A 23006-nucleotide genomic window follows, 5' to 3' on the forward strand; every position below is an offset into this window, starting at 1 on the left:
TCCTGGGGGAGGGAGCCATTGACATATAGTTGTGATGTGGTGACTACTGTCACCGGAGGCTCTTGGAGACCTCTGAGAACACAGATGGGAGAGTGGGGCAGGGGGGAGGACACCCCTGAGACAGTTCAAAGCCTAAGACTAGAGTCAAAAGGAGATGGAGTTGGACCTTGATGGGAAGTAGAAGCCAGTGGGAACAGAGGTGTGGAGGGAACACGGGCAGCACAGTAATGTCCTGGGGATTAGCTGGAGCTGTAAACAGATTAGGCCCGGGAAGGCCACCTTCCTCCATGGACCCATGGGGGTCTCTAGGCAGCTGTCCTGTGTTCCGGTAAGGTTGTCCTTGGGAGCATTGTACCTCTTCAGAGTGGCCGCGAGAGGGCAGCAGCTGCCAGGGTCTGGGCTGCCCCGAGCTTCCAGGTCAAGGAGGGCGGGGTTGAGAGGCGGGCCAGAGCCCTGCCCTAGAGGGGCCTGGCCGCTGGCTGGCTGGCTGGCTGGCTGGCTGGCTGGCTGGCTGGAGAGACGATGCAGCATTCGGACCTGGCCTCCAAGGGCCCTCTCTGCTGTTCCTTCCTGTTGTTTGCGGTCCTTGGTCCTGTCTGCCCATGCCCGGAGTCTCCCCTGTTCTGAGATCCAGGGTCTTTGCCAGAGCTGACTCTATGTCATCCCCGACTCTAATCCCTGGGGTAGCCCGGGCTGGCTTCGCCCCTCCTGCCCCTGGGTGCTGGTCTCACCGCAGTGTCCCACATCTGTTCCCCTCGGCCACCCCGTGCCTGCTCTTCCTTCCCACTTTTGATGGAGCGAAGAGGTGGGTGGGAAGAGGGGAAATGTGTGGGGGGATGACCCTGAGTGACCTGAGGAGTGTGGATTAACTCTTGGTGTGGGGATTATCTGGGTTTTATTTGGGGAAGGCACGTAATCGGCTGGGGTGGTTTAGCTCCTCACATACTGATGTTCAATGACTTCCTATCTAGGTGTTCCCTTGCATCATGGTGTTGCCTCATCTCTGCATGTATCCATTCAAAAACTCAGCTGCGTCTCTCCCAGGTGCCAAGCCTGTTTCGAGACCCTCAAGATGCAGAGTCTAGGAATGGCTAGCACTGAGGACGTGACTACCCAGCCCTGCTCTGAACCCCTAATGAACATGTGCTGAATGTTTCCAACAACCTCCTGAGGCAGATACAATGATCACAGCACCCCTTTACACATGGGAGGACAGGCACCGAGAGGACAGGTGATCTGCCCGAGGTTACACAGCTGAAGCTAATAAATGGCAGAAGTCATCTTGGAACCAGGCAGTGTGGCCCCCGAGTCGGTGTGCTTCCCTACAGCGTAGGGTGCGATGAGGCAAGGACAGGGAGACAGACCTATGTGGAATATCGGTCTCATGCCTGGCCTTGCCCTGGGCACTTTTTTTTTTTTAAAGATTTTATTTATTTATTTGACAGATAGAGATCACAAGTAGGGAGAGAGGCAGGCAGAGAGAGAGAGAGGAGGAAGCAGGCTCCCTGCCAAGCAGAGAGCCCGATGCGGGGCTCGATCCCAGGACCCTGGGATCATGACCTGAGCGAAAGGCAGAGGCTTTAACCCACTGAGCCACCCAGGCGCCCCAGCCCTGGGCATTTTTAGACACAGTCTCCTTAAATCCTCCCAGTGAGCCTGTGGGTAGGGCTTAGACCCATTTCACAGAAAAACGGAGACTCGGAGAGGTGAAACAACTTGTCCCAGGTCGTGTTGCCTGCTCGTGGGGTCCTGTCTCATGAGGCAAGGTGGCCCAGAAGTTGCTGTGGCAGACCTGGAAAGGCGGGACCCAGCCCCCAGCACTGGGGGTGCACAACACAGGAGTGTGCAGTGAATGGGCAAATGAGACATAGGCTCAGAGGAAGGGGCACTGGGGGAGGCCCGAAGCTATGGGGTGTTGAGGGAGCTGGAGCTTCCCTTGCCCTCATTCCTACAATGGGCTTTAGAACAGACAGCAGAGTCCCTGGGGCCTCTGAGCAGAAATCGTGACTTTTTTCAGGTGCAAGACCTTCTTCGCCTTACGTCCACCCCTGGCCTCCTCGCTAGCCTGGCCTCCTCACAACTCCTGATTCTTCCCATCCCTGAGCGCTCACGTTCATCCGCTCATCCAGGTCGGCCCCTGGGCCTTTGCAGCAGCTGTATGAATCTCCCGGCCTCTGAACAGCCGTTCTTTCCCAGCCCCCACAGCCTTCCTTACAGACCTGCTTTCTCCAAGAAGCCTTCTTCCCTGACTTGCCAACCCCTCCTCAAACTCCCAGGTCTCCTATCTCTGCCCTGCTCCCTGGTCCTGGGTACACTGTGGGCTGTGTTGGTGCACGCATCGCCTTTCCCCTCCCTCCCAACAGGCCTCCCCTAAACCTTGCTTTGTATTTGCCCCCTCGTCCATCGGGACTGTCTCATAGCTCCATGCTGTTCCCCTGACCCGATCTTCCTCTTCTACCCAACTCTCTGCCCTATTCCTGTTTGCCCTGTGCTCCCCACTCAGACCCTGCCTGTCCCAGGAAGCCTTGGCCAGCATGCCCCCTGCCCCCTGGGGGTTGGTGGCTTGTCCAGACCACACCACATCTATTCTTACACGGACTTCTGTGTTGACTTGAGCACTTCAGATGGTCTGCCTGTTCACATGACTTCGTAAAGCACAGACTTGCATCCTGTGCACTTCGTATCCCAGGCTGGAGCAAACGGTGGTTTAGTCAAAGGGAAATATTGTCAAAAAAAAAAAAGAAAAGGGAAATATTGTCATACATGTGTGGCTCAGTAGTGAAGGCCCACTTATTCTCTGGCCTGTGAGCTTGAGCGTCACCTGCTCTGGGAAGCTCCCCCCACTTCCCAGGTAGAACTAGAAGCACCTCGTCCTCACCTGTGAACATGCCACCTCCAGGAGTCGCCCCGTGGTGCCCTGTGCCAGGCCGGACATGTCAGAGGCCCCAGAGACTGCTGGTACAAGTACAAACGCACCGAGTGACTATATGAGGTCCCCGAGGGCGGAGATGGCCTTGTGCTTTAATCTTTGCTCACTCTATCTCCTCGGGGCCAGTCACAGAGCCTTGAAAATGGCAGGTTCTCTAGAACACACATTTGCCAAATGGCTGCTGCAAGTTATGTGGGTTCTGAGACATGCGGAGCCCAGAGGGGAAGGGTCAAGGAGAATTCCAAGTTCTGGGGCATTTCTGGCCAAGCACACACGCGATCCTGAGACTGGAGCATTGGGTATGGCCTGGGCCTCCCTCAGAGCCTCCCGTGTCCCTCTGAGAATCACAGAGATATCTGCCGCCCTCGGTGCCCTCTGTGTGGGGTTCCTGGCCCTAGGGCCTCCTAGGCTCTGGCTTGCCCGCAGCCCTCAGCCTTCTATTATCCACCAGGATGCCCAGGCAGATCAAGGCTGGGCCTCTGTTCCAACTGGCCTGGAGCACAGACATGCTGGGCTCCGTGCTGGGCACTGAGGAAGATGAAGGCGCCTGGGCCAGGCCCCTGGGAAGAACATGCCTCAGCTGGGCCCAGGGACTTGCCCCTCTCCGTTTGCACCGTGGGCTGACTCTCCAGTTTCCCCATCGTCCGCCTGGTCTGTGTGAGGGTCTCTTCCATTGCCTCCCAGTTGCCGGGTGTGTGTGTGGATGTCCTGAATTCCTGGCCTCCCCTTTCCTGCCTCAACACCGCCCGACCTGCTTTTGGACCTTGGGGGGCTCCTCCCTTTCCCTCCCTCTTCAGCTCCTGTCCGCATGTGGTCCTTTCGTGTCCATCCAGTTCTCTGTTCCTGCCTCTGGCCTCCATGTGCCCTTGGCTTCTGCTGCAGTCTGGGGCTCAGGGAGTTAGCCTCCTGCTCCAGCTCTGCCCTGGCCTAGGCCAAGTTGGGGAGTCTGGATTGGCACTGCCCCGCCCAGGAGGGGGTCAACAAGAGCCCCCAGGCTCTCACCCCTTGTCCCCCATAAACATCAGGGACTTGCCAGGAGGTCCGAGTGCTGGGTAGGGGACAGATATCCAAGCAGGAGAATGGTGCCTGCTACTCAGGAAATCCTGGGGGCCAGAGCTGGGTTGCTAGGCAGAAGGTCCTGAGCCTGGGGCAGAATGAGGTAGTTTTCTCTACCGGGGCTGTTAGACTGCAGGGGAGGAGAGGTTGGGGGAGGGAGGAGGGGCAACGGGGAGGTACAGACTGAGAAGAGGAATTAGGTCAGGGATGTGGGTGGGTGGGCACGAGGGGAGGGGGCATCTGCTCCAGAGCTTCCTCCTGGCTCCAAAAGCATCTCCAACACTTCCCCCACTCTCCCCCTCACCCCAGGTCCTGGGAGAATTCTCCCTGGTATTCCTCCTCCCCCATGCCTCCCCCGGGGTCCAGGCATTGCCACAAGGGTGGGGGGTAGGGTGGGGGGAGGCCAGCCTCAGCTGTCTGAAGGATGGAGGGGCTGGGGAAGTAGGGCTAGGTGCCCAGACGGCCGCGTGTGTGGGAGGGGATGTCCTCAGATGCCCTCCACCCGGCAGTCCCCGCTCTGACGTGGGTGCCCCCCCCCCTCCCCGCCCGGATTAGTGGCAGCTTGGCCTGACTCTCCGGGGCTCCTTCCCCCGCCCCCGCCTGCTGCCCTCCCCTGGGCAGGGGGCTGTTCTACCCGAGGGGCACTGTGCTTGCCCAGGTAAGGGGTTCTGGGGACAGGGTGAGGGCAGCTGGCTCGTGAGTGCTGCTGCGCTTGTCAGCATGAACGTGTGTATCAGTGTGTGTGTGTATGTGTGTGTGTGTGTGTGTGCGCGCCCGAGGGGTCCGTGTGAGCCCAGGATGGGCCCAGGCGCTTCTGGGGGTGCTGGTCAGCTTGCCTTTGTCCATGAATCCAGCATTGTGTCCACGCATGTGTGGCTTTCCTTCTGTGTTTGTATCTTTTGTGTCTCCTTCGATCCGCTCTGTCCTCAGGCACAGAACAGCCGGCTACAAGGGCTCTGTGGGCCGGTGGCATGGGCTGTGGGGCAGGATGAGAAGCCAGTGAGGGTGGAAAGAGCCTTCTGCCCCGACCCCCATGACCCCCTGGGCATTTCAGAAGCCTGTCCTGAGAGTCCGGTTCTAGTTCAGAGACCGACCTGACAAATAGACATGGCAACTGGGAGTGGGGGGTGAGGTGTGGGGGGATGTCTGTCCTGCTCCCCTGGGACAGTCCCCATCTCCTTGGGGATGACAGTGACAGGCCCTCAGTGCCCAGGACAACCCAGGCTCCCACCCTGCCCTGCCCAGCCTCTTCTAGGCCCTAAGCTGAAGGAATCTCCCCCTAGACTCTCCCACAAGCTTCAGCTGCCAGAGGACGCAGATGGGGAACCACAGGCACACCCCAGCACCCCCTCAGCTGCACCCTGGAGCCAGTCTTGCTGGGGATGCGGTCTGGGACTCTGGACCTTGGCATTTTGGTCCACACTGGGCCCTCTACGGACATTTCCCCTGGCACACTCAGGTCCAGGCTACCCCTCCGGGGAGCTGGGGGAGGAAGGGAGTGTTAATAACTAAGTCATGTAAACAACCCCTACCAGCCTGCCCTGCCACAGAAGCGGCCCCTGGGGGGCAGTGGAGGGGCTGAGGGAGTCGGTGCCAAGGGCCAAGTCTTGCCCAGCGCCGCTTCAGGCCTCCTCTTCTGGAGCCCCCTCCTCTACTCTTCAGCTGGTGAAAGGATTCCTGTCTCTCTTTGAGTCTCCTGGGAGAAGGCTTCCTCCCAGCTCTTCAGGGCTCCCCCCTCCAGGGGTGGTAGAGGGATGGTGACTTGGGACCAGGCCGGAGGCATCTGAGAAGTCATCCCGTCGATGGGATGGGGTTGGGTGGGGTGGCACTGCCTCTGTCCCAGGCTGGGTGAAGGCAGACTGGGGATGGCTTCCACAGGGAGGCCGGGGAGTTGTGGGGTGGGAGGTGGGGGGCCTGCAGGGAAGGGAAGCGCCCGTTGGGCGTGTGGGTTTCTATGTGTGTCTGAATCTGTCTGTGTGTGTTTGAATCTGTCTGTTTGTGTCTGTGCTCTGGAACCACCCCCGCAGAGGAGCCGGGATGCTTCCCCGGGTGGAGGGTGCCCTGCTTTCCCATTTCCTCTCCTCCTCTCTGCTCCCTCCCAGGAGCCACTCCCATGGGCTCTTCTCCAGGGCTGGGCCTGGAAGCACTAGGAATCAGGATGGGGCAGACCCTCAGAACACTGGGCTAGAGCAGGTGTTGGGGCTCATCTGGTCCAACCGCCTGTCTGGACAGTTGGTGAAACCTAGGCCCTTAGAGTAAGGATAGACTAGAGCCTAGGTCTCCCCAGAACTGCTAAGGCAGTGCCCGGGTTCACTGTTGGGCCCTGGAAGGGGTCTTGAGTCAAGAATGGTGAAGAGCAGCTTTGCCCCCTGACGATGAGGCAGGGCAGACATGGGCCAGCGGGTTGTGCCCATGTGACAGAGCCAAAGGGCCATGAGCAAGTGTTCCAGGAGGCACAGGGTCGGCTGGCGTGGGTCAGGCGCCCATCACTGACCCGTGAGAACCCGACTGCCCCTGCCAGCTCTGGCACTGCCCCCCTCCCAGCCGCCCCGCCCTAGCACCCCGGGGGGCACCCCGCCCCACCATGGCCTGGTCCGGCCCCTCCCGCCCTTTGCTCCAGTTCCCGGGCTTGGCACCTATAGTGGGGGTGCTGCCCGCCTGCCAGGCTCCGGGGCCGGGCCCACGGGAGGGTGGGGCGGCTGGGAAGCTGGCACGCTGCCCCGGGGGAGCCTCTCTCGGCAGGCGCCCGGGTGCCGCGGGGGGGAGGGGAAACAAAGGGCTCATTCTCCCCGTGCGCAGCCGGTGGCATCGCCGGGGCGTTGGCGGAAGCCCCCGGGGCCCGGGAGGGGGCAGGCCCAGGCGGGGCCGCCAAATCACGGGCTCCTGTTTCCCGCAGGGTGCTGGAGGAGGAAACCGGCGGAGCAGCTTCCCCACTCTCAGTTGTGCGTCTGGCGATGGCGATGAGAGGTCCTGCTGCGCTGTCCGCCGCGCTCTGCCTCCATTAGTCGCACTGCGCGGTGCTGCGCCCTCGCTGGTGCCTCTCTCCTGGGACCCGGGATCGGCCCCCACTTCCAGGCACGACCCCCTCCCCCGGCCTCTCGGCCTTTCCCCCCCCTCCTCGGCCTTCTCCGACCCGGGGCGCACGTTCCCCCCGGCCCGGCTCCCATTCTCCCTCCGGGGGCACCCGCTCCCTAGCCCCGGCCCGGCCCTCCCCGCGGCGCAGCACGGAGTCTCGGCGTCCCATGGCGCAACCCACGGCCTCGGCCCAGAAGCTGGTGCGGCCGATCCGCGCCGTGTGCCGCATCCTGCAGATCCCGGAATCCGACCCCTCCAATCTGCGGCCCTAGAGCGCCCCCGCCGCCCCGGGGGAAAGAGAACTCGAGCACGCTGAGCGGAGAGCGGGAGAACGCGTCTTCGCTCGCCGGCCGGGAGGCCCCGGAGCCGGCCCATGGGGAGCGGGCGCCCGGTGCTGGCCACGACGACCGCCGCCGCCCGCGCCGCTCCTGGCCTGCGAAGCCCAGGTAAGCGCCGGGAGGGGGCGCCAGGGGCGGGCCGTCTGGGGACACTCGTAGCTGGGCATTTTTGAGCCGAGACCCGGCCGCCCGCAGCGAGGGAGTTCCCCACGCTTCTCCGAGGTGCTGCGCCACAGGTCCGAAAGTTAGGATGCCCGACGGGGCTGGACCGCGACGGAGCGGTGGCCCTAGAAAACCCGAGCGACCTCTGTCACGGCTCCCTGGGCTACCTCCCCTCTCTCCTGGGGCTTCAGCCAGCAGGCCAAGGGGGCCGCGCTGGGAGAGCGCTGCGGCTCTGGTGCCACCTGTCACCGTGGTCCTTTGCAAGCACGTTCAATTTTCCCTCCTTTGCCTCTCTCTGGGGCGCAGCCCGCTTTCCCCGCCTCCTTCCCTCCCCCTGCCAGGCTGCAGTTACCAGCGGCCGCCAGCGGCCCTGGCACTGCCTGCTGGACTCAAGCAGCTTGACCTGTCCCAGCTGAGGCCTCTTAATCCCCCCTCTCCTGTGCTGGCTCCCTCCTTCCCTTGGGGGCTGTGGTGGACATCCTAGCCCCCAGCAGTTGTCCCCGGACTCTGCTTCCAAAGCCAAGAAACCATAGAGAGATGGGAAGAGACACACCAGCGACTGCCCAAGTGTAGGGAGAATTACCAGCCAGCAGCCCTGCCAGGAGGTTCTCCCCGGTGACTCCAGCCCATCCTGCCTGTGCTTCCCACCCCTACAAGCTTGAGTGGGGCTGAGTACTGGGGGTAGACAAGCAGCAGCCCCTGGCCCCACAGACGGCAATGTGGAAAGAAGCCTCTGAGAGACTGCCGGTTTCCAAACCCTATTTTACACAAGGCCACGCGGAGGCCCAGAGGAGTGATATGACTTGCCCAAGGTCACATAGCAGGGGTTGAGTCAGGGCCAGGATCCTGCCTTCTTGTCCCCAAGTGCAGTACCCTCCAGCGACCTCAGCTTTTTGGGGTCTGTCCCCAAATCCGTGCTCGGGATCCAGGCCCATCCTGCAAGTAGCAGTCTGTGCCGAGGGCCTCTGGCCCAGGTGGGCTTGGGCATTTGGGGCAAGGGTTGACTGCCCCACACTCGAGCATCTCACTCAGGCAGGTCCTTCGAGTTGCATGTGGGCAGGTGGCGCGGAGTTGAGCTGTAGGCTGGCACTTGCCTTACTGGTTTGAGCTGCCTTGGTGCTTGCTGCAGGGCGGTGCCCAGCTCTGCACCGGGCGGTAGGGTGCTTGGGGCACGTGCTCATGGTGTGTTGGTTATGCTCCAGGGACCCTCTCTGGGAGAGCCCCATGAGGGCAAGAGAGTGATGGAGAGTACGTCCAGCTTCCTGAAGGACACCCCAGCCTGGGAGAAGACAGCCCCCGAGAATGGCATCCTGGGACGGGAGCCGGATACCCTGCCTCGAGATGGTCTGCGCCGTGGTGCACTGTGCCTCGGAGAGCCTGCTCCCTTCTGGAGGGGTGTTCTAAGCCCCCCAGACTCCTGGCTTCCCCCTGGCTTTCCCCAGAGCCCCAAGGACACACTCCCACTGGTGGAGGGAGAAGGCCCCCGAAATGGGGAGAGGAAGGCCAGCTGGCTGGGCAGCAAGGAGGGGCTGCGCTGGAAGGAGGCGATGCTCACCCACCCACTGGCCCTCTGTGGCTCGGCATGCCCACCTCGTTATGGCCCCCTGATTCCTGAGCACAGTGGTGGCCATCCCAAGAGCGACCCTGTGGCCTTCCGGCCCTTGCACTGCCCCTTCCTTCTGGAGACCAAGATCCTCGAGCAAGCTCCCTTCTGGGTGCCCACCTGCCTGCCACCCTACGTAGTGTCCAGCCTGCCCCCAGAGCGTCCGTGTGACTGGCCCCTGGCCCCACACCCCTGCTTGTACTCAGGGGGGCAGCCCAAAGTGCCATCTGCCTTCGGCTTAGGCAGCAAGGTGAGATTGTTGGAGCAGAGTGGGTACCTGGGGCTTAGGCCATGCAAGGTAGCTGAGTGTTCCCTAGCAGCCATGCCAGGCCACAGTGCTCTGCTCTCCCATTCTGACGACAACGTTAGATGGCACCCCTAGTAGAGGAGCCTGTCAGCTCAGACAGCGCCAGCCCCAAGCAATGCCTCCTCCGAGTGATTCCATCTCACCAAGCCTTTGGGCCATTTCAGGGACTGACACACTCATTGTCCCTCCCAGAGCAAGGCCCTGGGTCTCTGAATATGTGGTCTCATCCTGGAATTTGGGGGGGGGGGCAGACAAGGCCCTTTATCTGGCTGCTGGATGTGGCAGGTATCCCCATGGCCTGTGTCTATGGCACATGTTCCCCCGCCCCAGGCAACCCACCCCCTTGCCCAGGAATAAGATTTATGCTATTTGAAGACCAGTATGATACTGGTCATCAAACGGTCTAAACAGATCCTTTGGTGGTGGCAGGCTCTGACCATTTAGCTGCTGGATTTTTCAGAGGTCTGAGAAGTCCCAGGGAGGCCCGGGGGCAGGGTAGCAGGGCAGCGGGGAGGCGCTTAGGGATCAGAGTCTGGAAACCAGTATTGAGTTCCTCAGTGTCTTTCTGACCCTTCAGGCCACACAGGCATACACCAGCTGGTCATCAGTCCTGCCCATCCTTTGAACTGCTGGGATCGAAGTCAGCATGAGCTCTACCCCTTCTCCTCTCTTTAGGGCTTTTACCACAAGGATCCAGGCATTCTCAGGCTGGCAAAGGAGCCACTGGCAACTGCGGAACCTGGGCTGTTAGGCTTGGCCCCTGGTGGGCATCTCCACAGAACTGGGGAAGCGGAACGTCCCTCATTCCACCGGAGAGATGGAGAGGCAGGAGTCGGCAGGCATCAGAACCTTTGCCCATTCCTGCTGGGGCATCCGGACGCTGTTCCCCGGACCCCCTGGCCCACTTGTCCCCCGGGCCTGGTTCATACTCTCAGCAACGTCTGGGCTATACCGGGGGGTGGGAGCCTTGGGTACCAGCTGGGGCCATCAGCCACATCCAGGTGTCCCTCTCCTGGGCCTCCTACCCCCCAGGGAGGCTGTTGCTCATCTCACGTACCTGCTAGAGATGGAGGTCTTGGCCCTTGTGGGAAGTGCCAGGAGGGGGGTGCCATCGGGCCCAGTGAATCCAACGAGGAAGTGAACAAGGCGTCTGGTCCCAGGGCCTGCCCGCCCAGCCATCACACCAAGCTAAAGAAGACATGGCTCACACGACACTCTGAGCAGTTTGGGTGCCCAGGGGGCTGCCCCGGGGACGAGGAGAGCCCACCTGCCCAGCTGCAGGCCCTCAAGAGGGCAAGCAGCCCTGAGGGAGCGGGTGGCAGCCCAGCTGCCAAGCGCCCACCCGACCCTTTCCCAGGCAATGTGGGCCAGGGGGCCAAAGGCTGGCAGGAGATGCTGGAGTCATCGTTTGGGAACAAGGCAGAGGCCTCACAGCATACTAACCACAGAGGTAAGGGTGCAGGGGGCTCTACCTGGGAGGGGCAGCCAGGACTGGGGCTTTGTGGGGAAGTGGGGTTGTTGGGCCCTTTACGAAGGGATCACACAAGTGGTCTGGTTTCCAGCCGGATGTGGTGGTTCTCTGGGAGTTCCTTAGCATCTACAGGCCTGAGCAAGGGACTTCTTACTTCCGTCGGCCTCCTCCCAATCTGTGATGTGTCTGTGGCAGTGTAACAACGCCTGGGTCCTGACTTTGCTGCCTGGTGCTTTGTGACCTTGGGCCAGTTACTTCACTTCTCTGGGCCTCAGTTTCTTCATCTCTAAAATGGGGCTAAAGATGGCACCTGCCTTGTAAAGACTGCTGCAAGATGAAATGGTATAATTCACATCAAAGGCTTTGAAGAATTCCTGGCGCTGAATTAAGTGAGCACTCGGCAAACATTCATCTTGGTGACTGTCTGTGCTACATAGCCCCATCTGGGGGACTGTCCCTCCTGAAGGACCCCTTGTCCCGCCCCAGGAACGAACAACTCCTCCTTAGGCCAGCCGGATCATGGGAACTCATTTTGGACTCGGCCAGTAGTAGGACTTTGGAAGGTGCCTCCTGGACCTGCTGTCACGCTGTGCTCTTCACGGAGGGTTCTAGCACCGCCGGCTCGGGCTCAACTGTTCAGGGTCCTTTCAGTTTCTTGATCGAAGCTTCTGGATCAAAGCCCCTAGTGGCCTTGCCCAGGCACCCCTGCACCTGGTGTGGGTCCGTCTGTGCTCTTGCAGGCCTCTGCCAGGGCTGGGAGGCTGTTGGCCCCTCTCCCTTCTTGGGTTACTGCACCTGTGGCCTGTGTTGAAACTCTCTGGCTTCTCACCTTCCGGCACCCTCCGTCCTATGCCCGGATTGTCTCCTCATGCTGACAGGCGGTCAGCGATATCACTAAGCCCACTGCGGAGCTATCCAAAGTTTGCACCGACTGAGGGACGCCTGACTGGCTCAGTCAATGGAGCATGCCACTCTTGATCTCAGGGTCGTGAGTTCAAGCCCCGTGTTGGAGCATAGAGCTTACTTAAAACAAAACAACAAAACAAAACAAACTTGCACTTGGAGCAGGGTGATGGCCCAGCGGCTCCAGCCTTGGACAGCAGACCTCTACTCTTGGCCATCAGGCCATGTCAGGGCATTTGGAGTCTCTCTCACCAGCCCTTCTGGTTCACTTTCAGTAGCTCCAAATCAGGCTCTATAGACCAGGGCCTAGGGGCTGGGCTCGCTCTCCCTGTGGGTGGGCTGGGTGCTAAAGCCAGGGCCTGGAGCTCCCATAAGCTCAGGAGGCCCAGACCCCTGACCAGCTTCATTGCCTCCTCAGGACCCCAAGATGGCAGGGCCAGCCTCCACGACCCGGGGCATCATGACACATCTTGTTCGGCTCCCCTGGCAGGCACAGCTCAGTGCCAAAGCTGTGCCCACGCAGCTGGAGAGGCAGGAGGGCTGGCCCGCCCCGCCCAGCAAGTGGCGAGGTGAGCCTCCTGCCCCTGGCTGCCCCCAGCACCCTCCCAGTCGGGACTCCCTCCTTATCTTCCTGTACCCCGTCTCCAGATTGCCTCTGGGAGCAGAGCAGCCTCAGGAGGAAGACTCTGCAGCCTGCCCCGAGGAGGGAGGATGGTCTGGCCCTGAGGCCAGGCTCAGCAAGGACCTCGCCAAGCATCTGCTAAGTGGTCTGGGGGACCGACTGTGCCGCCTGCTGCGGAGGGAGCGTGAAGCTCTGGCCTGGGTACAGCGGGAAGGTGAGCAGGACACGTGGGGCAGGCAGGAGACGGGGAAGGCTGGATCCTGTGGTCACTGTGCTTTGACACAGGGCATGGGGCCTGCAGAGTGTGGGCCCCTCCCTCCCATTAGCACAGTCCATCCTGGTACCAGCTCGAGAGAGCTCCTGCCCTGCTTTGCCCTTATTCCTGGCTTAGGCTCCTAGGCGACATGAGTTCTGAAGTTTGTTGCCGGGGCAAGGGATGTTGGGAGGGTGTGAAACCTGGTCCAGTCCAGCTGCCTGAGAGTTTCTGGGTTTGCTGGGGAAACAAGACAGAGTGCCAAGTGTCTTCAAGGGCATTGGAAGATGGGGGCTCTCTCTGCTGTTTGAGGCTCATAGACCCTAGGAGGCTAGTAGGGTCTGGGCCGATGTGAAAAGACGAAAAGATGGGTGCGGTGCCAGCCATTCATTGGGTCCCTCTGGCTTCAGGGTCTCCCTCCTATACCCTCCTACAGCCCCGCACATGCATTTGAAAATGTGTGCACGCCCCTGCAGGAAGGTCACAACCTGGGTAGGAGCCCCTTATGGCTCCCTCTCGTCCCAGAGTCCAGTCCCCTCCCACTCTCCTCGGCCGGTCTAGTCTGCCCCTCCCTCAGCCTGGATTCCCAGCACTTAGCATCAGCCGGCGGCCATCCTCCTCGGCTCACCCCAGCTTGTCCATCCCCTCGGGCCTTGGCACTCTCTGTTCTTTCTGTCTGGAATGCCCTTCTCCTCCCTTTCTCCCCGATGAATGAGCACTTACTCATCACTCCACTCGGGGGCCGTGTCTGCTGCTGCCCCCAGCATCCCCACCCCAGTCATCCTGTCCTGGTCTCCTCCTCCAGCACTCTGGAGTGTCACGATCACTGCCGTGTTTGTGGGCCCATCTCCCCTCTTGGAATGTGAGCGCTGGGAGGGCGGCTCTGAGCCCTGACCCGCGCGAGGCGCCCGCCCTCAGCCCCGCACAGGACAAAGTGTTTGTCGCATGAGTAAATGAACGCATGCTGGCTGGCGTCCTTCCACCGACCCAGGAGGGCTTAGTCAGAAACTCTGGGTGAGGGAAGGAGTGGCCTCCTAAGGTTCCCTCTTCTGGTATACAGAGTCTCCTGAAGGGACACCACCTCGGGACGGAGGGAGGTGGGTGGAGGACGGTGTTGGAAATGGTGTGGATTGCTCATTCAGGGCCGGTGGGGAAGTCCCCGGAGCAGGAACTGGGGAGGGGAGGCCTGCATAGTTGCTGGGAGAGTTTTCTGGAGACGGTGCTATGGGGAGGTTCTTCACATAGGCTGTCTGACAGGGGCCTGTCTCCCTGCTGGAGTGGCCCCACTGTGCCACTCCATCCCAGCCTGGAGGTCCTCAGAAGGGACCTGTGGTCTGAGCCTTCTCTGACCCTGTTCTCTCCCATGGCTAACAGGCCAGGGGCCAGCCAGGACAGAGGACAACCCAGGCGTTCCTTGCTGCTGTAGCCGCTGTCACCGGGGACTCTTCAACACCCACTGGAAATGCCCCCACTGCAGCCACCGGCTGTGCGTGGCCTGTGGTCGCATGGCGGGGGCTAGGTGGGCCAGGAAAGCAGGTAGGAAAGGAGCTGGGAGCTGAGCGTGGGAGGGCAGGGATGGGGGCCTGAGAAGGGCGGCTCTAAGGTTTGTGGCCATTTCTGGGCTGCCTTTCCCCCAGAAAGCCTCGCCGCCAGCTCCAGCCTCAGTCACCATGGCTCAGTGCCCCTTAGAGCATACTTCTCCCTCTCCCCAGTTCAGAGGGCTACACCTGTGTCCTCGCCCACCCGTAACAGGAGTCGAGTGCCTGCTCTATGCCTCCCACTTTGCTTGGCTTGCACCTTTTTAAACCTTACAACACTGTGAGGTGGGTATTACTGCCTCCATTTTTCCAGATAAGAAAAACACAGAGGTTACGTGACCTGTTCAAGGTCACACAGCTAGTAAGTGTTGGGTCTAGGATTTAGACTCAGACCTTCCGATCCCAAGTCTTACTGTTCTCATGGTTCTCAGCTTCTTCTCCCTTGGCTCCACTTTGCCGCCCGAGGGCTTAAAATTTCCCAGTGTTCCCATAGAGGTAGCCAAAAAGAGTTCCAGGGTCAGAAGCGTTTGAGAACACTGTATTCTACAAGATCATCTTGGAGTGTGGTAATGATTGTCAGCATTTTAAAGGCTCTGCATTCTGCAAGCAAAGGATCCTATGGGATCCTTGAACCCAAGTGTCCCAGAAAGCCCATGTTTTATGGATTTATGGATTGTCGAGTCCCTTGATTTAGATGTCATGCCCTTGCCCTTCTTCACCAACCTTAAGCTGTGGTTTTCTCGGTTTCCTGACTGCAGCTTCTTTCTTCCTACCTCACAGGCCCTCAGGAGGAGTCCGCGGAGGAGTGTCCCCAGGAGGCCGGGCATACTGCCAGTTCCCTGATGCTCACCCAATTCGTTTCTAGCCAGGGTGAGCCATCTTGGAGGGGTGGGGTGTGCAGAGGGCGGGTCTCAGGGGAGAGCAGCTTCCTGTCTGGATGTGGCTTAGCCCAATCCCATGCCCTGCTGCTTGGCGAGGCCCTTCTGTCCACACTCACCACCAAACTCCCTCTCCCTCCCCACTCACAGCCTTGGCAGAGTTGAGCACCGCCATGCACGAGGTTTGGGTCAAGTTTGACATCCGGGGGCACTGCCCCTGCCAAGCTGATGCCCGGGTGTGGGCCCCTGGGGATGGGGGCCAGCAGGTAAGAAGCTGGGCAGCACTAGCTGGTGGGCCCCCAGACTGGGCAGTGTGTCTGGAAATTACTTGCAGAGTTTGGCCCTCGTCTTTTTGGTGGGGATGAAGGACATGGATGCTGGATAAAATCAAGGTCCTTTGCCCTCTCTTTGGGGATCAGGATCCACAGATGGAGCTTTAGCATCGGCCCCACCTCCTGCTCTGCTTGCTGGAGCGCCTGCCCACTCTGTATGCCTTCCAGCTCAGCACTTGCCCCATCATGCTGGAGCTGCTCGCTGGCGGGCCCTGTCTCTCCACTCCCCAGGCCCGGGCTCCCGCGGGCGGAGCACAGACCCGCCTTCTCTCTATGCCCTGCTTTTAACACAGGGCAGGCACTCAGTGTGCATTTTACAAAGTTTTTATAAAGTTCACCCTTTTGTTATAAAACTGATCCATTCAAAAATAGTTTATTGAATGCATTTTGCATGCCAGACCCTGGTACATAGCCATTATGGAAAATACAACAAGTATAAGGAAGACGACAACAGGCTAGAATGGTACTGTTATCATCTGGATGTATTTCTTTCCAGTCACTTATCTCTGTATTTGTTCCGCTTATTTTTGTGTATTTTAGATCAGTACTGTGTGTGGAATTCCATGAGCACCTTTTCCCCACCTAATGTTATATCACAGAACCTTCTGCTCCCTGTAAACCCAGTTTTGCAGTCTGTTGTTAATTACTGGTGGGCTGAATTGGATTGAGCTCTCTTCGCCGTTTTTAAATCTCTGGTTGGATTGGGGGGTGGTGGATGGGTTTCACAGAAGGAGCCAACAGAGAAAACTCTCCCAGCACCACAGTCTTCTTGCAACGGGGATACCGACAGGACCAAGGACATCAAAGAGGGTGAGCAGCTCCCCTGGCCCTTGCTTAGACTGTCTAGGGAGGCTGGGCTGGGCTTGGCGTCCCGAGGACAGACTGGAATGGCTTCAGCTCTCCTGTGCCATCCCTAATCTCCATCACTCTTCTCAAGTCATTCCAGAGAAAATAAATCTAAAAAAAATGTAGGACAAGCCCCTCACCCATCTCTAGTCAGACCCTCACTGTGAGCCCCTCCTTGGGAGAGGTTCTGGAAGCTGCCAGAGGCGGGAGGTGAGAGCCTCCAGAGCAGTGAGGAGAGAGACTCGACCAGGAGATGAGGGCAGAGCCTGTGGGCAGCGGAGCCTCCAGAGAAAGGGGAAGCCCCTCACCATTTTCCTCCCTGCCAGAGACCCCGGACTCCACCGAGACCCCGGCAGAGGACCGTGCCGGCCGAGGGCCCATACCTTGTCCCTCTCTCTGTGAACTTCTGGCCTCCACTGCTGTCAAACTCTGCTTGGGGCACGAGCGGATACACATGGCCTTTGCCCCGGTCACTCCTGCCCTGCCCAGTGTGAGCAAGGGCACAGAGGGAGGCCTGGGGGCCCGGGGACAGAGGCTGGGCTGGCCCTCCCTGTGGGGTAAGGCAGGTCCTGAGTTGTCCTGCCCCTCCGTCCTTCCGTCCACACAGGATGACCGCATCACCAACATCCTGGACAGCATCATTGCGCAGGTGGTGGAACGGAAGATCCAGGAGAAAGCCCTGGGGCCTGGGCTGCGGGCCGGGCCAGGACTGCACAAAGGCCTGGGCCTGCCCCTCTCGCCAGTGCGGCCCCGGCTGCCTCCTCCCGGAGCTCTGCTGTGGCTGCAGGAGCCCAGGCCTCAGCGAGGCTTCCGTCTCTTCCAGGAGCACTGGAGGCAGGGCCAGGTGAGTCTCCTTCCTCCAGTTCTTCCGGCCCCGCTTGCCCTTAGAGCTTAATCTGTAGGCCCAGGCAGACCCGGTCTGTCACCCGGAGTGGGCAGCAGGGTTGATCCCCACGTGGGTCTGGTGTCCCTTACAACACGCCCCGGCCTGGCCAAGTTGGCTGCCTGTCCATTCTCCCCCCACATCCCTCTGCCTTTCCTCGATACAGCCTGTGTTGGTGTCAGGGATTCAGAGGACATTGCAAGGCAACCTGTGGGGGACGGAAGCTCTTGGGACTCTTGGAGGCCAGGTGCAGGCACTGACCCCCCTCGGGCCTCCCCAGCCCACAAGCCTCCACAGTACAACGTTCTGGAAGGGATTCTCCCGACCTGAAAGTAAGTGTCCCTGATGTGGGGGAGGGGGAGCTGGGAGGCTGAGCCAGGTGGCAGCAAAGTCCCATGGTGACCCTGGGGAGGGAGCCAGAAGCAGAGCCCGAGCCGAAGCTGAGCCCTCTGGCTGCCACGGGGCCGGGTCCTCTGGCAAGGAGGTTCCTCCCCTGGGACCAATGGCATGTCTCCTCCCCTAGTTCGCCCAAAGTCAGATGAGGGCTCCGTCCTTCTGCTGCACAGAGCTCTGGGGGAGGAGGACACCAGCAGGTACGTATAGTACCAAAGGGAAAGGGCTGGCCGCATCTCCTAGCCTCTGCCCAGCCCCTTGCCCTTACTTGCCCTCCTCCTTCACCCTCACCCCATGACCCTCTTGCCCCTGGGGGTGACCCCAGGAGGAGTGGGCTTGGAGGGGATCTTGGGTACCTGGATTGAGCCTGCTGGACATGGTCCCGCCCCCTCCAGGATGGAGAACCTGGCTGACAGCCTGCCCCTCCCCGAGTACTGTGCCCGCCATGGGAAACTCAACCTGGCTTCCTACCTCCCACCTGGCCCCGCCCTGCGTCCACTGGAGCCCCAGCTGTGGGCAGCCTATGGTGAGTGCCCACTCCGCTCTCTGCCGGCCCCTGATCCCATGCCTGTTACTTCTGGGCGCCCTGTGTGACCCGCCGGTCCCGTCTCTGCCTTTGCACAGGTGTGAGCCCACACCGTGGGCACCTGGGGACCAAGAACCTCTGTGTGGAGGTGACTGACCTGGTCAGTGTCCTGGTATGCGCCGAAGCCCCACTGCCTGCCTGGCACCGGGCACAGAAAGGTGGGTCCTGGGCCGGAGGCAGGGGTTGAACTGGCCGCAAGTCTCGATGTGCGGTTTCTTCCCCGCCACCCTCGAGGCCCCCCTGAGCTCTTTGTGTTCCACAGACTTCCTCTCAGGCCTGGACGGGGAGGGGCTCTGGTCTCCCGGAAGCCAGGTCAGCACTGTGTGGCACGTGTTCCGGGCCCAGGACGCCCAGCGCATCCGCCGCTTTCTCCAGATGGTGAGGAAGGAGCTGGGAGCCCTCCCCTTCCCCTGCGCTGCCCTCGTGCTCCCTAGAAGTGGGGGCTCCCGGCCCCCCGAAGCTCTCCCTGTTGTGCGTGCCCCATGTGCTCACTCTCCCCACCCCACCCCCAGCTGAGCTGGATGGCCTTGACTCACACAGAGAAAGCAGCTTGGGACCTTACGAGTTGTGTGGTGGGGCACACAGAAGGAGCTGGGGCTGAGCAGGGACCTAAAGGTGACGCGAGAGCAGGAGCTGGTGCAGGCGAGGCCCTGTGTAAGGGCCTCGGGTACACGATCTCAATTCACTGGCACAGCCACCCTGTGTGGCAGGCGCTGTTGCCTTCCCATTTTGCAGCTGAGTAAACCGGGGCTGAGTGCAGAGCTGAGACCTGAGACCTGGAGACCATGCAACCTCCCCTGCATGGGCTCCAGGTGGCAGAGGGGGAAGGGAAGTCCGTCTGAGATGCCCTCCTCCGAGATCTACATCTTATGAGGTGGTGCTCTTTGGGATGCTAGCGAGTGAGGGCTGAGGGAGGCAGCGTGGGAGGTAGGAAAAACTGGACCGAGGTGGGAAAGACTGGACCAAAATAAGGGGCAGGGAAGGAGAAGATGAGGGGATGAGCAGGAGGCAGGAAGTTCCATGGGGCCGGGGAGGTGGAAGGTCAGCATTAAGGTTAGGGCAGAGGCAGTGGTTCCAAAGTCCATCTGAACCCTGACTGTCCTGGGAAAAAGACATCCACCAAGGGTCACTGCTGCTAGAGACACACACACAGACACACACACAGACAGGCTGGTGTTACCACAGCTGTCCACCACCACCCTCCTGCCCACAGGCACACATATCTGCAGACACACTGACAGGCACACAGGGATCCGTAGATGTACACACAGATGCTGGGACACGCCGGAGGAAGTAGACAGAAGCATACCTTCATACACAGATGGCCTCATCTAGTCTGGGTGTGGTGGCCCTTAGGCAGTCTCACAGGGCAAGGCCTGATGATTCACAGAGAAGGTTTGAGGGGCCTTTTCTCACTGGGTGGCCTGGGAAACACCAATAAGCTCCAGGATGGACTCTGAGGGCAAAAGAGCCTTGGCGCCTGCCTGGGGGCCACCCTAGGGTTCAGCCTGGCTCACCGGTCTCCCCTTCCCCCATGGGCCAGTCTGGGATCCCTGAGTCCTAAGCCCGGGGACAATGACTGAGGTCCTACTGAGGGGGTGGATTTGGCTGGCAGTCAGGTGGAGGGTGATGCTGGCCTTGACCTCTGCGGGTACTCCCTGGGCATCTCCTTCTCTAGCTCCCAAGAATCCCTGTCTGCCCAAGGAGCGCCCCACTCCAGTCGGGCTGAGGAAGGCCCCCTAGACCCATGCCTGTTTCGGAGGACTCAGTCTGGCATGCAAGCCTGTGCATCCATGGGGCATCAGGGCTCCTCTGTGGCCTTTGCCAGATCTGGGATCTTAGAAGAATCTGACCGATGCTTTAGATGGCCCCCTGGGGTTGTACAGCTATCTAGTGGCCTACAGTTTAGCACACAATTCAGGACATTGGTGAGATACCACATTAAGAGCTCCTGGTACAGACAGCTTACGAGTTCTGTTCATGCAGGGTATCTTTTCTGGGTTTTTGGAGGCAGGGGTCCAGGGCCAGCGACACAGAAGCTATTCAAAGCATCTAGTCCCAAGAAAAGTGGGGGTTTAGATCCCAGCCTTAGACTTAATCCTGTCCTCTAAGCTCTTTCCAGCCAAATCTCTGTTCTGCCGACCTGAGCCGCCCAGCCCCCTACCACCTAGCCCTTTCTCCCACCCCTGCCTGCCCCTCGAGGCTTGATCACTTCTGCTCTCAGCCTTTGTACCCCGGCCTTTGGGAAGTCTACACCCTGCCCTGTGGCTCTTTCCTCATCTCCCCACCTTGCTCATTTCCCCTTCTCTTCTTTGAGGTGTGCCCGGCCGGAGCAGGCAACCTGGAGCCTGGCACCCCAGGCTGCTGCTACCTGGACACAGGGCTGCGGCGCCGCCTGCGGGAGGAGTGGGGCGTGAACTGCTGGACCCTGCTGCAGGCCCCTGGAGAGGCCGTGCTGGTGCCTGCCGGGGCTCCCCACCAGGTGCTTCCCCAGCGGGCCAGGGGCTCTGTGGAGCGCTCAGACTGTACAAACCGAAGCGGCCAGAGCAGACACCACACTGCTAATGGGGTCCCCTGCCCCTCTGGCCTTGTCCCTCCCAGTGCCCTGAGAGCAAGGCAGGGCAGGAAGTCCCGCCCCACTGTAAGGAAGAGGCAAAGCTGAGCTGTCCGGGAGTCATCTAGCCCTACGGGGCTTCGTGTCCTCTGATGCCTACCCTGCCTGGGCCCTCTCTGGCCTCCCCTTGACCTGGTTTTGGCCATGCCCCTTGAGGTCCCTGCTGCTAGATCCAGGGCTCTGCTCTCTGAGAGGTGGGTGGGGATCATCATGGGAAGTAGACCTCGGGGACAAGGGGGGCAGCGGGAGGATGCCTGAGCCTGTGTCTCCACTGAGCCTCTGCCCACCCACAGGTGCAGGGCCTGGTGAGCACCGTGAGCGTCACTCAGCACTTCCTGTCCCCGGAGACCTCTGCCCTCTCTGCTCAGCTCTGCCACCAGGGACCCAGCCTCTCCCCTGACCGCCGCCTGCTTTATGCCCAGGTGAGGGTGATGCTGGCCAGGAGAGCGGCTGGGATGGCACGGCAAACCCACTCTGGGCCAAGGAAGCAGCCAGCCAAGGCCCAGAAAGGCCATTACTGGTGGGAAGAGCCCCGGGATGTGACTGTAAACACCTTGTCCTTTCTCTTTCTTCTAGATGGACTGGGCTGTGTTCCAAGCAGTGAAGGTGTCCGTGGGAACATTACAGGAGGCTAAATAGGGGGATCCTGAAGGGGATCTGGGGTAGGTTGGGGACAGGTAGACCAGGTGCTCAATCCCCACACAGCTTCAGGAGAGAATGACACTGGGGGGACTTGGGGACTTTTGATCAATCCCTCAGGCACCACTCTGGGCACAGGCAGGGCACCCTGTTTTCCGCTCCAGTCTGGGTCCTAAAGCCAACAACCACAGTGCCATTGAAACCCACACCTGCCCTTCGCAGGCCAGCACCTGCTCTGTCCCCGCACCCCTCTCCACAGTACCAGACCCACACTGAGGGTGAAGGACTCCCTCTGACACCTGCTCCCTGAACCCAAGAGACAAACAGCCCTTCCTTGGGGGACCTCGGGAATCATTCTGGCTTAAGCAACACCTTCTGCTGCCTCAACCCTGCTGTCCCACCTGTGCCCGAGCGCTGCTTACATGACCCACATCTTCACTGGGCTCCAGGGTGGCCCTTCACACTGCAGGCATGCTGGACAGGGGCCGCTGAAATCCTGCCCTTTTGCCAGACAACAGCGAAGTTGGAGGGGAGGGGCATCAGGAGACCCCACAGGTTCAGCTGGAGGGAATGATATGGGCGATGCCGTGTTCCCTGCTCCCTCTTCTTGCCTCCCTCCTTCATGATTTCCATTAAAGTCTTGTTGTTTTGTGAATGCTGCTGGAGTGGTTGGCCTTGCTCCTGCAGGCCACGTGGACTGGGGAGGGAGGGGAGACAAGGAAATGGAGTGGGGTTGGGGGACTCGATGATAGCGACCTCACCAACCCCTGCCTGCTCCTCTTCCTGGGGCCTGGATCCTTCCTTTCCGCTGAGGAGCAGATGGAACCTTCCAGGAGTCTGCCCTGAGGATGCTCCTGGCAGCAGACTGTGGACAAGGCAGAGCCCTGGGGTTCAGCGGCACGGCAGCCTTCCTGTGCACGGTGGGGCTACAGAGATCTGGGAGCCCCAGCCTGCCAGGGACTGCAGGCTACCCCAGCTCTCCTGTCTGACCCAACCTGGAGCTCTGGGAGTGTGGCCCAGAAGAGCTCTTGCCTAGCTGTCTACCCTCGGTGCCCGTGGCTGGCCCCAGGCCCGCTTCCCAGGGACTGGCTTGCTGCCTGAGACACTGGACAGCCCCTCCCCCCGCCCGGGGCCCTCTGGGCAGCTCTGCCTGCTCGCCTGCCCTTGTATATCACAGCGCCAGCAAGCTGTGACTCTTGGGGTACCTAACTGTTCCTGCAGTGGTTTGGGGAATGGTGTTTTTTATGAAATAAAACTTTTTTATTATAAATTTCATAGACTTTCAGAACATTTAGAAAATAGGAAAAAGTCACCTGTAAGTTCATCTCCACTCAACCCCAACACAATCACTATTAACATTTTGGTGTATTTCCTCGTATTTTCTCCAAGGAGTTGTTTTATACATGACTGAGTCAGTCTGTTTTGTACTCGGTTTCTTCCTTTTGACACTGTATTGTGGTCATTTTCTGTGTTGCTACCTAACCTTCATTTTAAATGGCTGTTTGTGTTCCCTTCTGTGGCTTCGCTGTGATTCACATAACCATCCCTCATTTGAAAGAAAAAAAATCCGGTTTCTTC

General features: G+C 60.0%; 2 protein-coding genes across 2 annotated transcripts; both read left to right on the forward strand.

Annotated features, from left to right (window-relative positions):
- The first annotated feature begins 4526 nt into the window (after window positions 1-4526).
- HRURF (HR upstream open reading frame) lies at window positions 4527-7346 on the forward strand. Its single transcript, XM_045998279.1, has 2 exons — window positions 4527-4643; window positions 6882-7346. The coding sequence occupies exon 2, from the start codon at window positions 7228-7230 to the stop codon at window positions 7330-7332; it is 105 nt and encodes a 34-aa protein (XP_045854235.1). The 5' UTR covers window positions 4527-4643; window positions 6882-7227; the 3' UTR covers window positions 7333-7346.
- Window positions 7347-7353: 7 nt separating this feature from the next.
- HR (HR lysine demethylase and nuclear receptor corepressor) lies at window positions 7354-22640 on the forward strand. The gene is made up of 20 exons (XM_045998277.1): window positions 7354-7506; window positions 8763-9413; window positions 10146-10920; window positions 12263-12413; window positions 12493-12680; window positions 14094-14255; window positions 15038-15127; window positions 15286-15401; window positions 16196-16277; window positions 16640-16803; window positions 16921-17157; window positions 17363-17528; window positions 17720-17789; window positions 17985-18115; window positions 18214-18333; window positions 18438-18553; window positions 20493-20657; window positions 21083-21211; window positions 21366-21451; window positions 22248-22640. The coding sequence occupies exons 2-19, from the start codon at window positions 8802-8804 to the stop codon at window positions 21426-21428; spliced, it is 3537 nt and encodes a 1178-aa protein (XP_045854233.1). The 5' UTR covers window positions 7354-7506; window positions 8763-8801; the 3' UTR covers window positions 21429-21451; window positions 22248-22640.
- The last annotated feature ends 366 nt before the right edge of the window (window positions 22641-23006 follow it).

Source organism: Meles meles, chromosome 2 (assembly GCF_922984935.1).
Source record: "Meles meles chromosome 2, mMelMel3.1 paternal haplotype, whole genome shotgun sequence".
In the NCBI taxonomy this organism is placed as follows: domain Eukaryota; kingdom Metazoa; phylum Chordata; class Mammalia; order Carnivora; family Mustelidae; genus Meles; species Meles meles.

Bases quoted from the DNA above. Each gene is read 5' to 3' on its own strand.
- HRURF (XM_045998279.1), top strand. From the start codon at position 7,228: ATGGCGCAACCCACGGCCTCGGCCCAGAAGCTGGTGCGGCCGATCCGC.
- HR (XM_045998277.1), top strand. From the start codon at position 8,802: ATGGAGAGTACGTCCAGCTTCCTGAAGGACACCCCAGCCTGGGAGAAG. The intron at 16,278-16,639 runs GTGAGCAGCTCC...CCTCCCTGCCAG, and splicing joins GACCAAGGACATCAAAGAGG to AGACCCCGGACTCCACCGAG. The intron at 18,334-18,437 runs GTGGGTCCTGGG...TGTGTTCCACAG, and splicing joins CTGGCACCGGGCACAGAAAG to ACTTCCTCTCAGGCCTGGAC.